The sequence below is a fragment of the Buteo buteo genome, chromosome 17 (genome assembly GCF_964188355.1).
Source record: "Buteo buteo chromosome 17, bButBut1.hap1.1, whole genome shotgun sequence".
In the NCBI taxonomy this organism is placed as follows: domain Eukaryota; kingdom Metazoa; phylum Chordata; class Aves; order Accipitriformes; family Accipitridae; genus Buteo; species Buteo buteo.
This window is the reverse complement of record NC_134187.1, coordinates 17,190,873-17,207,833: the sequence shown is the minus strand read 5'-3', so window position 1 is coordinate 17,207,833 and position 16,961 is coordinate 17,190,873. Positions and strand designations below refer to the sequence as shown.

Below are 16,961 nucleotides of genomic sequence, written 5' to 3'. Positions count from 1 at the left end.
GACAGGAAGATGTTAATATTTACTTTAAGAAAAGCAGTAAAGGGGAAGTCAGAAATTAAATCTTCCCCCACAGTACTTAGTGCTCTAACAGAGATGTAAAGTAAATAGAAGTCTGCTTTCAACTTTCTTTTTCACAAGTTACTTTTGGGAAGTCATTATCTAGACTTGCTATAGAATAGTTAAAGTGCATATAGTAATCTCAAAGGTACTCTCTGGTTTTGGTTTTGGTGGTTTTTTTTCTTTTTCTCTGCCCCAAGGAAAATAAGTCTATTATGATAGGAAGACAAGAGTACTTCATGGTTTCTCATACACAACACTAACTACATTTGAGCACTTGAACAGAAATACCATTTGCTCAGCTAACAAATCAATCTTATAATTATCACTGAAATAGCTTCAGAAATCTTATGCCACAGAAAATATGTCTATTCAAGTTAAATAAAAGAAAAAGGAAACGGATAGAATGTGCTTACCTGTAAAAGGTGAAAGAGGGTTTTACAGAGAGCAGTACAAATGGCACGACTGTGTAACTTATTGCTACTTGAGTTGCCATCCATGTTATAATATCATAACATAGTTTAACAGCAGGAGATTCAACAAAATAGTGTCTGATATTGTTTCTTATCTGGAAAAGCAGATAATAGTAAGTTAGCTTAGGAATAAACTTTGAGAGCTATCTTACTGTACAGAGTTTGTTGCACTTCCACAAAATTCATAGGATGAATTTAAGTGCTACAGTCTGGTCAAGTATCTTTGAACTACTCAAAATGCCCATCAACTTCACTAGGAGTCAGTTCAAATTCCCTGCCTTTTAGGATAGTGCACTTCATCCAACACAGGTATTTAAGTATTTATGAATTTAAGCAGAATTTAAGTAAATTAATCCCTCCTAAATCCAATGCAACTTTGGACTGCTTGTCTGAATGAGGCAGACATTCTATTCCATCAAGCCATTCTATAAATATGGAGTGTTGCAGTAAATGAAAACCAGAATGATTCTGTTGAAAGCTTCTATATGCAAAGCCATTTTCCTATACTTGCTAATAAGATACATTTTAGGATAAGTGGGGTATAAATCAGAATACACACAATATCAGTTCTAATGATGTATTTCAGGAGTCTTAATAGCAACTAATATCAAGTGAGACTATTATAAAATGACTCAATTTTCTATGCTGAGTCTTCTTTTGTTTGTAAAATTCTGCTCAAGCAATGGCATACCAAAAGGTATTTAAAAAAATCCAAAACCCACACAGGTTTGGGTTCAATTTTAAGTCTATAATTATAAAGACACCAGTAGATCTTCAGCCCTCCTTCCTTTGACTGAACTGTCATTCTTGCTCATGGTCTTATTTGCTGACAAGCCAAGACAGGCTCAATTCAGCCTTTGCGTAGCTTGGTATCCACAGTTGCAACCTTCCAGTCATCTGCACTGAGGTAGTTCTCTCTGAACAGCTGCACACCAAAGTACCCAGTTTAGTTTCTTCAATCTTCAGTTTTGTTAAAACTCCTGGTTCTAAAGAACATATCCAAGGCTAGCTCCTGCTGATTTCATTCTTTACACTAAAAACCTTTTTTACCCTTCTTGTCCTTCTTACCCAAATACCCCTGTAGATACTGCATTCCCACTCAGCCTTTGTTTAATTAAGCTAAGTAAAAAAAGTCATTCTAGCCAAATACCCTTCATGCTGCCATCTTCCCCCAGTTTTCTCCTATGGTCACGTGCAGTGACTTGTTCCTGAGTTCTGTAAAACTTGGATGAAGTTTCACAGAATTTATTGTAGAGAAATCTAGTATTTTAGGACTTGAAGGACAACTTTTAAAATAAATCTATAATTGCCCCTAGTAAACACCTGATTATGAAATGTGTAATGGTTAGAGGAAGTAAAACAAGTTGAATACGTGCTTAGACATGACGGGAAAAGAAAATGTGTATCAGAGCTGCCAAACTTTGTAGTTAAAGGCTAGTAGAGTTAAATAATAAACATCCTGAAGTATCTCTAACATATCTGATCAGTTAATATTAAGTACCTGTTAATACAGAAACTCAAAATATTTTTATTTAATAGCCTATTGATTGATACATATGAAACGTGAATACAACGCAGCTTACTAGCGAAGGCCAGGATGAAGTGCAGTGAGCACTCCGATTTACTGGACTCACCTCACTGAGAGCAGAACAACTTTTAACTGTGAACTGTCCCTGAACCTTGGCTTTGCACCAGCCCCTGGCTGATAAATATCAAAAGTTCACTGTGATAGAGTCTGGAAAGGAGAAGGGAGCTATACCTATTGTAAAGAAAGGAGTCAGTTCTGTCAAACAAGGACTATACCCACATCTTTTTGAAGAAAGAGGAGGAGCATCTGTTTTATTAGTGTTAGTAACAATCTAAATCTAAAGTACCACCTCCCCTAGCCATTATAGCAATAAAGAGCGGTCTGCTTCATTTCTCATTCTCCTGGTCCTTTCAACAGAAAAGTGGTCTGTTATGCTGCTCTGAGCTGACACCCAATTTATTTCCTCTTTCCCATTGAGTAACTGATAAACCTGCCTCTGTTCTTATGCAGCTTTCTCAAGCAGAACTGTGAGAGATTTCTTGGCAAATTTGCTGGTTCCATATGGTTCTGAGTAGCAGCCGCAAAAGCGTGTTAATGTGACTGCACTCCTGGCTGGCCAATTTTGAATAGTAACTGCACTAGAGATGTTTATCTGCTGGTTGAGGGGGAGCATTCTTAGCTACCATCTTTACAGTAGTATTGGACAGAAATCAGGGAGGGGGCAGACTCTATAAATATATAGCATTAACCCCCAAATTTTAAGCTACTCATCAGTGATTTTTTCATCATCAGAAAGTTTTTTCAAAATGGTCTTAGACAACATCATCCTGTTCAGCATGGCATAGTAATATATTATCAGTTAATGCAGAGAAAGAGCTTCCACAAAAGTTATACTACAAAAATGTTGCAGACTGCATACAGTCTCACTTGTTTCCACTGATCAACGCCCTCCTTATAATTAATCATTCCCACTGCTCTCATAACTAAAAAAGTAAACACCACTATCAGACAGACTGTGTATCAACTGTAAAGCGCATCTTTGGACTAGAGAACATGATCAATTTTCTTTTACAAAAATTATTATTTAAGAAGATACTTGGTTGGTACTTACAGCTCGTGCTGCTAGTGTCATTAGTACTCCTGTTAAAAACGTTAAATAATATCCTGGGTAAACCCCATGCCAGATGGCAGAAAGGATGAAGGTTTGGATCGTTGGGCTGAAGGTGGCTCGCTCATAGCACACTCTAACAAGTCAAAGACAATTCAAGATAAATAATGAGACAAATAGCCAATAATCTTCCCAGTTATCATTTATACATTTATACTTTTAGCAGTTTCATCTCCAACATATCATTTGCAGTGCAATTGCAGTTTACTATTATTTAATAATGTTGCCACTGTATTATGACTTACAGAAAATTATTTAAAGCTATTCACAGTTCCCAATTTAACCCCTCAGTGCTAACCTGTGCTCAGTGCCATCACATATGGTACTTATTTATAATGAAGTGATACACAAGCATCCAAAGACAGGTGTTGGTGTTAATATGGGATCTTCAACCATCCAAGAGTGTGTTTGAAAAGCTACATTGAAGGCACAGACTACCCTACAAACTCTTGTGATGAGTCAGACATATATTTTTCATAAAATGAAAGCAGCTTATAGGAGAAGGGGAAAAGTAACAACGACCTTCAATTTTGAGTAATAGAGAGACTACACTTGAAAACATGTCTGTGTAGGGCAATCAGGAGAGCGTGATGATGAAATTATAATTAATGACTCTAGGGATGTGAGAATATCAAATAAGGAGAATGCTGAACTCTGCTATTTAAAAATTGAGACTCTGAATTATTAGGCAAGGTCCTACTGTAAGGAATTCTAGAAGGAAGAAGGGAAAAAGGAATCCAAGAAAGGTAGTTTCTAGAAGACAACATTAAATGACACAATGACAAACCATCATGATGTGGAAGAATGATAGGAAACATGGTAAGGTCCTGATATGGCTTCATCAAGAGTTCTTTAATGTCTTTAATGATCTGAAAACCAAAAAGCAATAGGAAATATGGAAACAGATACACACTAACATGAAGCAAAAATAAATGGCACAAGCATGCATGAACACAAATCTAAAGCTAATGTACAAAAATGAGTTTTAACTAGAAAAGGCCATAGACATTAATATGTAAAAAAGTTTTATAAACACATAGCAAGTAACAGAGAAAGAAAAGAGAATGCACATCTGTTATTCAAAGACAACAACAAGCTAATGATACAGAGCCAAAACATTCACTACTAATGTAACTACTTTAACTACAACTTCCATATATACAAAAGATTGCTGAGACCGAATGACACAGTCAGTGTGAAAGAGCAGAAGGTAAAAAGACAGGATGTGAATAGGGAAAGATCAAACGTGTATTTTGCTAATTTAGTTCATTCCAGTCAAATAGATGTGGTAAGTTTTGTCTTATAAGGTCTTCTGCACGGGGTACCAGCACAACCCTCTCCCTTTGCCAAAGGGCTTTGCTAACAATGGCCGTTAAGATGAGAACATGGGGCTAAGTAGGGTGCAGGTGCATATATGCATAATACACAAAACTATCTGAGGACATTTGCCCAGAATAGACCACCTTAAAGAGGAAAGCAACACTGGCCAGACTAAACAGTAACCAGGGAATTTCAAAGAGGCTTCTGAGAATCGGTCAGAACAAAGAATCGGTCAGCCTAGAAGTACAAAAGCTTTAGGAAAACTTGTAACAAGTCAGGGAGACATCTTGGAGCAAAATGCTAGTCATCAAAACCTGGTCTGACATTGCCAGAAGTCACCCCACCAGCATCACGGCCTCTGTCTCAGCCAAGACAGAGCATCCTCCCTGGTAGACACTGAGTAGCCTGCATCCAGCTGGGGGACTGTCAGTGCAATATGCAATACACAGGGAGCAGCATCTCATCCCTATCAGCTGCATGCACGTGAGCTCCTGGCATGCTTTTCTAACTGGCATGTGAATCAGCGGGTTCACATAGAGCTGGAGCACCCACATATCCCACAGGCAGTGCATACAAGCAGGGGGCCCATGCTTCCAGAAGGAGGTGTGGTTTTGTATCCCACATGTCCTTGGGAGAGGCGGCACAGTTTGCATATAACTGTGTGCGTGTATGTGCACTTTTTAAACTCCTTGGGAGTTACAGAAGAATGTTTAGAAATGTTTATTAAACCAGAACACTAAACATATGCAAAATGTTATCTGTTCTAGTGCGGGTATTAATTCTGAACATATATTTCACTGTCTGGTGGTTAACTATGTCTCATTAATAAATTGATAAATGGCTTCGATCTATATTTGGTTTAAACTATTTTAAGCAAATTTTCCCCTGCAAAGCATTTGGGAGCTAACAAAACTAACTAAATTAACTAACCAAATTTCAGCTATATCAATGCAAGTCAGGTAAGATATATACTAGAAAAAAAAATCATCAGGCTTCAATTTCAAAAAGTAAAAAGTAAGCTTAAACTCCTCCATGGATTTGTCAATAATAAATCTTGTTGAAATGCTTCACCTGACATTCCTAAAAGCAAACCAAGGAAATATAGTCATCACAACAGGCTGAGAAAATCTATTCAAATACGGGTGGTTCAGATTATCTTATCCATAATTTACTCTAAAATGCGAAGTTGCATCAACTGTTCAGCAAGGTACTGCCTTTGGTCTGGTTCTATACTTTCATTACTAGCTTGGGTGGTAGACTGAGAAGTATATTTTTTTCACCTTGTCTTCCCTTTGATTTTGGGGGTGGGAAGTGGGGTGGAAGAGATTGGCATTGTTTTCTTAGCAGATAGAGCACTAGAATCCAAAATGATCTTGACAGACTTGAATGATGTTCTGAAATCAACAAGATGAAGTCCAAAGTATAGAACATCTAATAGGAAAAGTGGAAGATACAAAACAGTACCCATTCCTGTAACATTATTGAAAAAGTATAGCTGAGTATGAATATGAATCAACAGTATGAAACACTGAGTATCAGCTGAGCATGAATCAACAGTAGATTGCTGCCACAAAAAGACATGTAATGCTGTGATGTGTTAGAAAGACTGTTATCTGAAGAAAATAAAGTTAATTAATCCACTCCATTCAACTCTGCCCATAACAGGCCAGGGAAAGACTTTGGAGGTCTTAGCAGAAGCACAGCATCCACTGTAAGAAGACAGAAAGTTTGGAAAGATGCCAGAAGAGAGCAACAAGAACCGCAGAGATTTTGCAAATATGAACAAAGACATGGAACTAGATGTTTTCTTTGGAAAAAAGAATGAACACGCTGAGGGGGAACATAACAGCTTCCCCAGTCAGGAAACATTATCACGCAATCATAGAATGGTTTGGGTTGGAAGGGACCTTAAATATCATCTAGTTCCAACCCTCCTGCCATGGGCAGGGACACCTTCCACTAGACCAGGTTGCTCAAAGCCCCATCCAACCTGGCCTTGAACACTTCCAGTGATGGGGCATCCACAACCTCTCTGGGCAACCTGTTCCTGTGCCTCACCACCCTCACAGTAAAGAATTTCTTCCTAATATCTAAACTAAATCTACCCTCTTTCAGCTTAAAACTGTTACCCCATGTCCGATCACTGCATGCCCTTGTAAAAAGTCCCTCTCCATCATTTCCTGTAGGCCCCCTTTAGGTACTGGAAGGCTGCTTTAAGGTTTTCCTGGAGCCTTCTCTTCTCCAGGCTGAAGAACCCCAACTCTCTCAGCCTGTCTTCACAGGAGAGGTGCTCCAGCCCTCTGATCATCATGATATATGTTGTTGATATATGCTACTATGTAAATACCTATTTTAACTTGCATGCTTGTAACAATAATACCTTTGAACTGCTGTATTTTGTGGTCTACATTAAATGTTTATTAAACTTCTTCATTATCTGTAGATCTGTTAACTGTGTTTTTACAAGGAATTTGTTTTTACACACAATCAGGGTTTAAGTCCTCTAATTCTGATGGTCCAGTTTCTCTTTAAAGAGTATCAGAAAAGTAGAGAACAAATGCTGATGTGTGGTATTTCATGTGAGGTAAATAGCTAAGATTTTTAGGTACTTCTATAAATGGTAAACAAGTGAAGTATTAAAAATGGATGTTTAAAGTAACACATGGGCTTGTCCTCTATTGAAACTCCTGTAGCATTGCAACTAACCAAAAGATTGGCAATATAATATATATTCTGTACCAGTATTTATGGTCCTCATATAAAATCATTAAAATAATCTTTTACTTGCAACAAAACTTGAAGAAAACATCCATCCTTCTCCCTTTCACTGTGGCAAAATCAATATGGATTTAGCCTATCCTCAAAGATTCTTCCATAATTGCTCTTAAAAATATTTATTAAAGGCGATGCTTTAATTTTTCTTCACATCTTCTTTCAATGTCACCCTAAGCAATTGATTCAAATTTTTTTCTTTCAATTCTTAACAGAAATGTTACTCTTCTCCACTAAAAGGAGTTTTTGTTTAGAATCATTCCATTTAGAAGATTAGAAAGTTTGTTGAAACAACCCTTTTTCTATTAAGTTTCATACTGATAAACTTCTGTAACTAAATTAAAATGCATTTTAAAACAGCTAAATAGCTTATTTGCTTTATTAAATGATACATTTCAATACCTGCAAGCATGCAATTCTTCATTGCTGACTGTCCTAGCCATAGATTCTACTGCCTATTAAGCCAACTAGAATAATCACATAAAATTCAATTTCTGTTTTTAATTGGGTCAGAAAAATATTTAGGGAAGCAGTTATGGAAGAAAGAATACACTATAAAGAGATTTAATGGAAGAAACATTCTATTGCCAGCCACCCTAGAATAAGAGATAAAGTCCTCTAAGTGATCCCAAGATAGGAGTCTCAGTTAAACTTGCACCTATTGATAAAAGATCAGCTAAACAGAGACTAGGGGAAGGGAAACAACACCTGCACACTACTCAAGAACACTTTTTACTTTCTAGTTACCACAAAGAAGTAGTAAAAGCAGAATGATGTAGTTCACTGGGCACTATACCCGTTTCCCAGACAAGGAAAAAAGTGCATCTGAGGGATATTAATTTGCATTTTTTGTTGATAGCACACTGTAGGGTTTGATATTTGCCATGCGCTCATTATGGAAGGAGCGCAGAAAAGTTCTCTCACAGAATATATGTAAGTTCCTGCATCACTGTGTGGCTAAAAGTAACGCAGAGCTTCCACAGGCCAAGATGTACATTTTGCCTGCTGCTCTCAGCAACTTACACTGCTTTGAATGCTAAGAGAGAAAAAAAAAGAAAAAAAAACGCCTCTACAGATTAATAGTTTTAGGTTCCCTATGACCAGTGAAGAAAAGGTTCCTATCATAACCTGATAGTTTACACTAACAGAGAAGTCCTAAGTTCAGAGGCTTTAATTCAAGTATTACAAGAAAAATGCCCCACGCAGTTGCTAAATAACTGATGTTTTGTGGGGTTTAGCTTTAGATGTTGAACTATCTTCACAGAAATATCTAAGAAACTTCAGCAGAGAAAAGCTTTCCTTAAAGAAATAAATACCTTTTAAGCCAAAGAGCTGTTTGGATATTCCAGTTATCAAGAAACATCTTGAAACTTGTGGAAAACTGTAAAGGAAAACAAACTAATTATTTCTGTAATTGTAAAGTGTTACAAAATATTTCAAAATTCTAACATATAATTTATAAGTGATGAGTTGAATAAGGTATTTACTCAACTAGTTAACCACAAAATATTTTGGAAGTCAGCTGACAGGTAGAACATATTCAAAACAGACTATTTTCCACCCTTTCCTAAGGGTGTGAACACATAATTTTTGACTTAGAACATACTCACTATCTTGAGGTACAAAATGTGTAGGAAAAGTTACTGAAATTACAAGCAACTACCTACACGGGCAAGTATTTTATTTGAAAGAGCCAGAAACAAACCTCTATTTGCTGGATTCTCAGATTTGATATTAGATCCCAACGTGTAACTCCGTTTTTATCGTAGCCTCTAAAACCAAACCCTGCTGCATTATTAATTGCATCTGCTGCAATGAAACAAAAAGAAACAAATACATTCTAAACTGCACATATTACAAATTGTGCATCACACAACGTAGTTTGTCCAAACTATTTATCACATTTTAAAGGCTATGTTTTCGGGGTTTTTTTAAAATACTGAGGACCACTGTATTATACACTTGAACAAACAGAAAATAATCCAAGCAACACACTAGCTTTCAATTCAAAAACTTGTACAAAAGCAAAAGAATGAAAGGTAGCACTATCTACTTCACAGCACAGATGTCCCCTCTCTCTCATACCACCTACTTAGACTTGCTTGAGCAATTTGACAGAAAAACAAACTCAATGAGATGCATCAAGACTATGAAACAGTGGCTGGTTGTAAAGATTTGAGATAGTAGCTCAACACTCAGATGCATGTCTCTGGGCTTCCTTATGCAGCAACAGTGATGTTTAAAGCATAAAGATAAAATGGTATGATTCACTTTGAGCAGGTGCACATTCACAGCACCACACACAGAGCAGCGCAAACCTAATAGAAGAGAACAGTAATTTACTAAGTGATGCAGTTTGTTAGACTTCCACTAATGGCATAAGGCCTCTGTTAACAACACTTCTGAATGTTAAGTGTTTATAATGCATGTCAAAGGTCAAATAGTTCAAAGCAAACAATATTTTTCCCTATGAGAAACAGCCGATACCATCATCTGGACTATGCAGGAAAATACAAGGGAACTCAATCTGAACACTGCCTGTCACTTTCAGTCATTGCCTTTGCCTTAGCTTTGTTAGCTCAGACACTAAAATTCCCTCAGCTGTACTTCTCATATTAGGATAGCCATGTACAAGGAAACAAGTTTTTTTCCAAATATTGCCTCTGTTGAGCCAGGCACTTGGTTGCATGCACCAAAACATGGACACACATCCATAAGGCATGAAACCAACCATGTATCCACTTCCATGGATAAATAAGTGACCATGGGGAGAAGAATACCAGCTTGTCTCCCAGTTCAAAGGAGTCCTAAGAAATCAGAAGCAAAGTAAGCAAAAGGCTCTGCAGAAGCAATACAGATCTAGTCTTCTAGTTACAGGGCATGAGCCCTCTCTGTTAGCTCAAAATTCATCTAAAGCACTGTAATTAGACTGTCACCTTTTAAATTATAACTAGCAGAGGCAAAAGAAATTGCTCAGTTTGTATTACCATATTAAAAAGAATTTACTTTATACAATTGTGACATTTAACATAAATTAGTATCTTTTGCATTTTCCTTTCTTCTCAACAACTTTTTCAAGGTATTAATGCAGTGTATTTGGAAAGTAAAAGAAACAGTTGACTCAAACACTCAAACAGTTCCTTTCCTGAAATTCAGTTTCTCCAGTCATCTACCAGTATGGAAGAGGGCTTTGTGACATTTGATTTAATATAGGGTAATTTATAATATTTTTATTTCCTCATCAAAAACACTTTTAAAAAACATCTTTGGAAGCAACAACATTTGCTGCCATATATCCGATATCACTGATGTCAAGTTCAAACATTAGACAATGATTTTATGCTCAGAAACAGCTGAAGACACGAACTCCATAATCTCTTGCTAGCTAGAGTACAAAGACTACAGCTAGAGTAAGTGATCATTTTATTAGCTAGCATTTTAGTAAGTATTCATCTTAAAGTAATTCATTTTATGAACAGATTTCTTTTTTTCCCTAAGTGTATAGTAATGTATAACTCAAAAGCATAATATCCAGTAAATCTGTTAAGGCCCCCTCACATTCTACTCATACCATTAGAAGTTTAGATGAGGTAAAGTAGAAAGAAGACATAAAAAAAAAAAAGCTATTTAGCAAATTAAAAGTTTATTTTCTTCAGTATTTTACCAAAGGAATGCTAGCTCTACACTGCTAGCAAGCACATAAGGAGAAAATCATCTGAAGTATTACAGAGAAAAAAAAACAATGAAGATTATCCATTTTTCAGATGACTCCTACTCTTTACAGATGATGATACTGGTGTGTAAGAGCACAATATTCGAAATTATTTCATTCCACAACAAGCCCCAGAATTACTATATCCAGACAAGCTGAAAGCACTTCATTCATTGATCAGGAATGAAACCAGCAGCTGTAAATGAGTCATGCTGCTCTGCTACACTAAAGCTTTCTTTATTGCATTGTTTCCCACAGATTCTCTCTCAAAAGAATTATGAAACAAATATGTAAAACTGGAGAGGAGGAGGAAGCTGATGAAATCTGTTTTGTGAGCCACTTCCAAGATGTCAGCTTACATAAATACAGCATTTTGCTGTTGTATGTGTTGGGTTTTGGTTTTTTTTAAATAACATGAAATTAAAAGCAAAATGTTCTTTAAACTATATAATCTATTCAGTGTCTTAAATCAGTGACTATGGGTGTTACCCTGTTGATCATTAGAACAAAGACTAAAACCGAAGCTTCACCCATCAAATTCTGAAAATACTACTGTGAATGCCATCTACTATTAACAACACTATGATGTATCTGAATTACAATAGATTAATTTTTCCTTCATGCTTGAACAACATCAAGCAAATTCCTGATAACTTACCACAGAATGAGGCTTAGAATAACTTTTCAGGTATGCCAAAATCAAGGTATCAAAAACAAACAAACAAACAAATCAGGGATTGTTGCATAGATTTACTACAATTTTTAAAAAACAAGTCATTGCTCATTAAAACACTATCACTCTCCAAAAAACCTTGTGTTTCACTCAGATTTGTTCAGGAGACCATGATCTCATTTGCAACAGCCACAACACTGTGCTTAGATTTATGGCAAATTCTGTTTCTTAAAACATTCATTTGACAATACCTAATAATACTTAAATGTAATAATGTTTACCTAAGGCCTCAAGAGGGCACTGTCACCTTTTAATACATGCTTAGTATGCAGCATCTCAAATGAAACTCAATACATATGCTTTTCTTTTTCTTTTTTTTAAATATATATACTTACCTAAAGTCCATGCAAAATAATACTTGGGTCTGGCAGCCATAAGAGACACATATAGGTAGAAAAACCTTATAGGCCATGACGCTGTAGCTCTGAAGTTATCGTCAATGTTGTATTCCACAGGCAAAGTTTTTGTAATAGTCATGTGGAAGAGTAAGGACAGTCCACAGATTAGGAGTTTCTGTGCCACGGCTATCTGAAAAGTTTAAGATGAGAGACTTTGTAAGCTTCATTTTTTGTTAATTTTCTGGAAACAAAGGCAAGTTATAATCTTCCTTCCTTAAACAGATCTGTATATATGTATGTCAATTTTCCAATAATATATACTACCAACTTTAAAATAGTTGGTAACATTTTATAGAGGCTCAGGGAATATTGTTATCTTAAGTTGGGAATACCACTTCTTCTGGCAAACACAGCAAATCCAATTTGACTACAGTGAGCCTCAAAAAACCCTTGCAATAATGGGAACAACTTTTGCAACTGCATTTTTTTTATTATTTCATTGTCAAGTTACCAAAGCAAGTAAGTTGTTAAGACATCATAGCACAAAGCATATAATCTAGGACAAGATGAGTACAATTATTGTAGAGATTCCAAAGACAAGGGCGAAGCTTCAGTTCATTTTTGGTAATCTTTGTCATAATGCAAGTGTTCAATTGCTGCCCAACTCAATATACCAATCATCTCTGTTAGATTATTACAGTATCCAAATTCTAAACCAACTAAACTACCAAAATAATTTGAGTTTTCAGCCAAAATACTTCAGTTCTATATAGACCTGTTTTCCCAACTAGAGTGATTAAGCTATAAAGGGGTCAAATAACACTCACAGACATGTAAAAAAACATTGTTAAGGTATGACCTGGACTCCTATTTTCTCAAAATTCAGTTTTGCTATAACCACCACACTAAAGAGTATGTATTTTTAGGAAAACATTTGTAAGGTTCTATTATAAAATACACAGAGCAATAATGAATGACTTACTAAGTCACTAGTCTGATCCACATCCCAAGGGCAGATACCATGTTCTGTGCAAGTTCCTGAAGTAACACACACTAACCAAGCACCTAGAGTACTTGGTTAGAGAAGTTTAAGAGCTAGTTCATTTAAATGTAATTTTCAAGTTTTGATTGTAAGTAATCTCAATATTTAAACATTAGTTTTAATTTACATTACAATTATACAGACACTAAACTTGGCAAGAAGATAACCAATCTAGCTACTTTTCTTTGAAGCATCAGAACAAAAAGACAGCCAGAATCCTTTTTCTGTCCATCCTGCTTTCAGTATACCCACCCAAACTTTTAAAGATAACATCCTGCATCAATTACAGTGCAGCTCCACAAACCTAGTTCCAAAATAAAGAGTAATTCTGTGCCATGATGCAGAATGGAACATTAAGTGCCCAACTGAAAACACAGATTTCTGTAGGATACACAGTATCAAAGATTCACCCAGATGTAAGAGGTGGTACAACTGATAAGAAATTAGTCTCGAAAAAGCTGTAAAATGGTGAGGGTAACTTTGGACATTGCATATTTCATGCAGCTCATCTCAGCAGGTATTTCAGAGATGAACAGAAAACCCAGCTAATTAAACAAACCAGCTGGATAATTCAGAAGGCAACTACCTATTAACAGCTAAGGCTGGTGTTTAATTACTTATTTCTACTTGCTTTCTAATAAACTTCATTTTAATATTTTACTCTATTACAAGAGTTCAAAGTAAAGGGCATTAACTTTCTAAAAGTGCTCCTTTGTTTTTCTAGCACCTATTAATCCATCTCTCTCTTTGCCAGAGCAGAGGGAAAGTTCAGTTAGCTTAACTTCTTCAGGAATTTAACTAGAAATGAATGTTCATAAAATCAGTTATTATTAACACTGATGAATCTTCAATTTTGGTATGCAATATCTGATACATGCAAAAGTTAGATATTTGTAAATACCAGAAGGCATCACCCCAAAGTTCTGAAGACAGTTGCAAGGAATTAACTTCAAAGTCTAAGCCATAATTAAAAGTCGTGTTCAATTTAGCATGAGAAACAGTACTTATAGGCTGGTAACATTAACATGCAACTTAAAATAGAAGCATAAAAATATAAAATAGATGTTTTCCATCTGAAGATCTCTACAAAGTCTCAAAATATGTTTTGGCAACTTATAAGTAATGTTATCTCTGTTTAAAGGCCTGCTTTTTGCCACTGCCACTATTTACCAGTTTTTCTATTGGTAAACAGAAATCATTAATCTGCCTATTCAACCCAAAATAGGCTTAGTACCTCTTTGAAGGTTTTTAACTAAATTGTGGAGGTAAAAGCCCTTCTTTTAAGGAAAAGCAGAGTTTCAACAAAATTTATCTTAAGAAAAAAAAAATCAACTTACACAGGGCTCTGCCATAAATTGTCCTTTTTTAAATGATGTATTTCTACAATTTTTTTTAGCAGCAACATTTAGGTGTAGGGACAAGCATAACTACAGCCAGAAACAGCATGACTTTTTTTTTTTTTTTTTAATTATACTACTTCACTCAATAATTATAAATCCCAGAACCCCGATCAAGCATTCCGATACCACTTATAGGGATCAGTATCAGGGATATTAGCAAACAGTGGTGGAGATAGCTTCCTGCCTCTACAAAGACTGGGAGCTGCAGTTTCAGGATTGGTTTAAGCAGAGTTTCTGAAGGACAATCCAAACACAGGTTGCAATGCAAAGAAGCAGTCCTGCCCTGTCTCCTCACCTTGGCTGCAAGTTTTCGCTCTTTTTCCTTCTAGTGAGTCAGATTAGAAAAAACAAACCAGGTGTAAAACTACACTTTTGGTGTTTTGGTTTGGGGTTTTTTTGGGGGGTGGGGGTTTGGGGTTTTTGTTGGGGGTGGTGGTCTGTTGTTTGGGGGGGGTGCCCCCCTCCCCCCTTTTTTTTAATGAAAAGTTAGTTTTAGGCTGGATCAAATTATCTGAATCAGACCACAATGCAGTGCAATGCATGTTAGCACTGCTAGGATAAGCAGAGGACCCAGAACCCACAGCCAGGACCTACCATATTCAGTAAGTATTTATACTTTGGTGGGCCTAAATAGATTATTAAACTACAGCCTGAGGCTTATTTATAGCACTCAAGTTTTAAACACATTTACACAGAAATAAAAGTCCTCACCTGACACCGAAATAATTTATAGTTCAATCTATAGAAAAGCATTTGGTAAAACATTAATTGACTTCCTATTGCTTAATTAACTAGGTTCTAGATATAAGCTTCTCAGCCAAGGCATGAGTAATCACTGGATTGCACATTCACAGGAGGGTTGGTCAGTTTTTACAAGGATGAAGTAACTAATTTAAAACCCTGAAGTTTAATTTAATTCACTCTTTAAAGTTTTCAACATATCAAAATAACTGTTCCGTTAAGGAATTAAAAGACCATAAGCTGCAGGATAACTTTGACCTCATATGAAGTAGAATATACAATTTATTTTACAACAAAAAGGTAGAAAGGCCTGGATCATTTAGTTTTGATGAACAAAAACTGGGCATACCTGTATAAAAATATCAAATATGGTCAACACTGGGAAGCTAAAAGACAGTGCCAGGACAAAACCAAATGTGCATAAATTAGATAGGAATATAGTTAGGTTGAAAGCTAGACACCTAAATCATAGAAAGGAGTTCAGGAACAGCTTTCTAATTGAAGCAATAAAGGTAAAACACTGAGCTCAGGAATTCTATAAATATATTACTGTATAAACATGTATAATATATAAAAAAAAATATACAAAAAGTAGAAAAGAATCTTTAAAACTTTTATTTGAATCAACTTGCTCCTGGTTGATAAAGAATCAGTAAGGAGCTTGATATAATATTGAACTATATTAAAGCATATTATTTGGGGGAGGTTAGAACCTTAGGTAAAAATTATACGTAATTAAGTAAGAACTTTAACTTATAGGAAAAGTTGGCATAATAAGCAAAAAAAGATATCTGCTGACAGGATTCTTGTATTTTAAGGGTAGCCATAATAAAAAGAAACTTACAAAGACAGATTATTAATTTCTGAGAGTTGACACCACTTTGAGCACCAACAATTGATAGCTTGCAAAAAGGCACAATAGGAGGGATTTAAGAAATAATTTTTAATATGTTGATTTGATTCATTTAACATGCAATGAACACAGCAAATATACTAAACCAAGTTGACATCATGCAGTCAACACACAGTATAGAGGAGGAGGCTGACATGTACTACTGTGGTTATGTAATTATATTTAAGAAGAAATGAAACTTACTGTATCTCAGCTGAAGGATTTTTTTTTTCATTTACTACATTAACATTTGCTGATCCCCATTACATTTCACTTTTGAGTTACCTAACAATTTATTCTTGAAATAACAACATGAGAACCAAGGAACAAATTTAAAGTATTAATATGAAGTTAATGGTATTTAAATATTCTCCTAGAACAAGACAATGAATATTTTAACTGATGCAGCAAATGCAGTAAAACTGTATCATAGATATATTTCCAAAAGCACACTATATTTGCTGGTGTTATAAAATGCAGCCAGATTTCTCTAACACCAGTTGGGAGACGAAGTATCAACAGCAGAGACAGCTTCTCTTTATTTTTATGTCAAAAGCTAATGCAGCATAAATTGCAAAAAGTTTCAAGCATCTTAAGAGCAATTCATTTTAAGGAAAACCGCTTACCTGAAAGAAGAATCCATCATAGGTTTACATTTATTTCTATTGACTTTATTCAGATTACTAGCAAGATTATGTGGTAAAAAGCTAGAAAGTCCTACCAGGCAATCAGTAGATGCATGTCCAGAAGTAATGATACTGGCAGACTTGGTTAGTTCCATTTAT

General features: G+C 35.7%; 1 protein-coding gene across 4 annotated transcripts in view; it reads right to left on the bottom strand.

The window, feature by feature from the left end:
* Positions 1 to 16,961, bottom strand: part of MBOAT2 (membrane bound glycerophospholipid O-acyltransferase 2) — a 111,638-nt gene that overhangs the window by 10,384 nt on the left and 84,293 nt on the right. For all 4 annotated transcript variants that reach the window (XR_012653314.1, XM_075049178.1, XM_075049180.1 and 1 more), the window contains 5 exons: positions 12,099 to 12,291; positions 9,024 to 9,127; positions 8,635 to 8,699; positions 3,170 to 3,302; positions 474 to 625 (listed from right to left, as the gene is read on the bottom strand). Coding sequence is in view for 3 of the 4 variants with exons in the window: in XM_075049178.1 (XP_074905279.1) it covers positions 474 to 625; positions 3,170 to 3,302; positions 8,635 to 8,699; positions 9,024 to 9,127; positions 12,099 to 12,291 (647 nt within the window). In the remaining variant the exon portion in view is untranslated. The remainder of the gene's footprint in view (positions 1 to 473; positions 626 to 3,169; positions 3,303 to 8,634; positions 8,700 to 9,023; positions 9,128 to 12,098; positions 12,292 to 16,961) is intronic.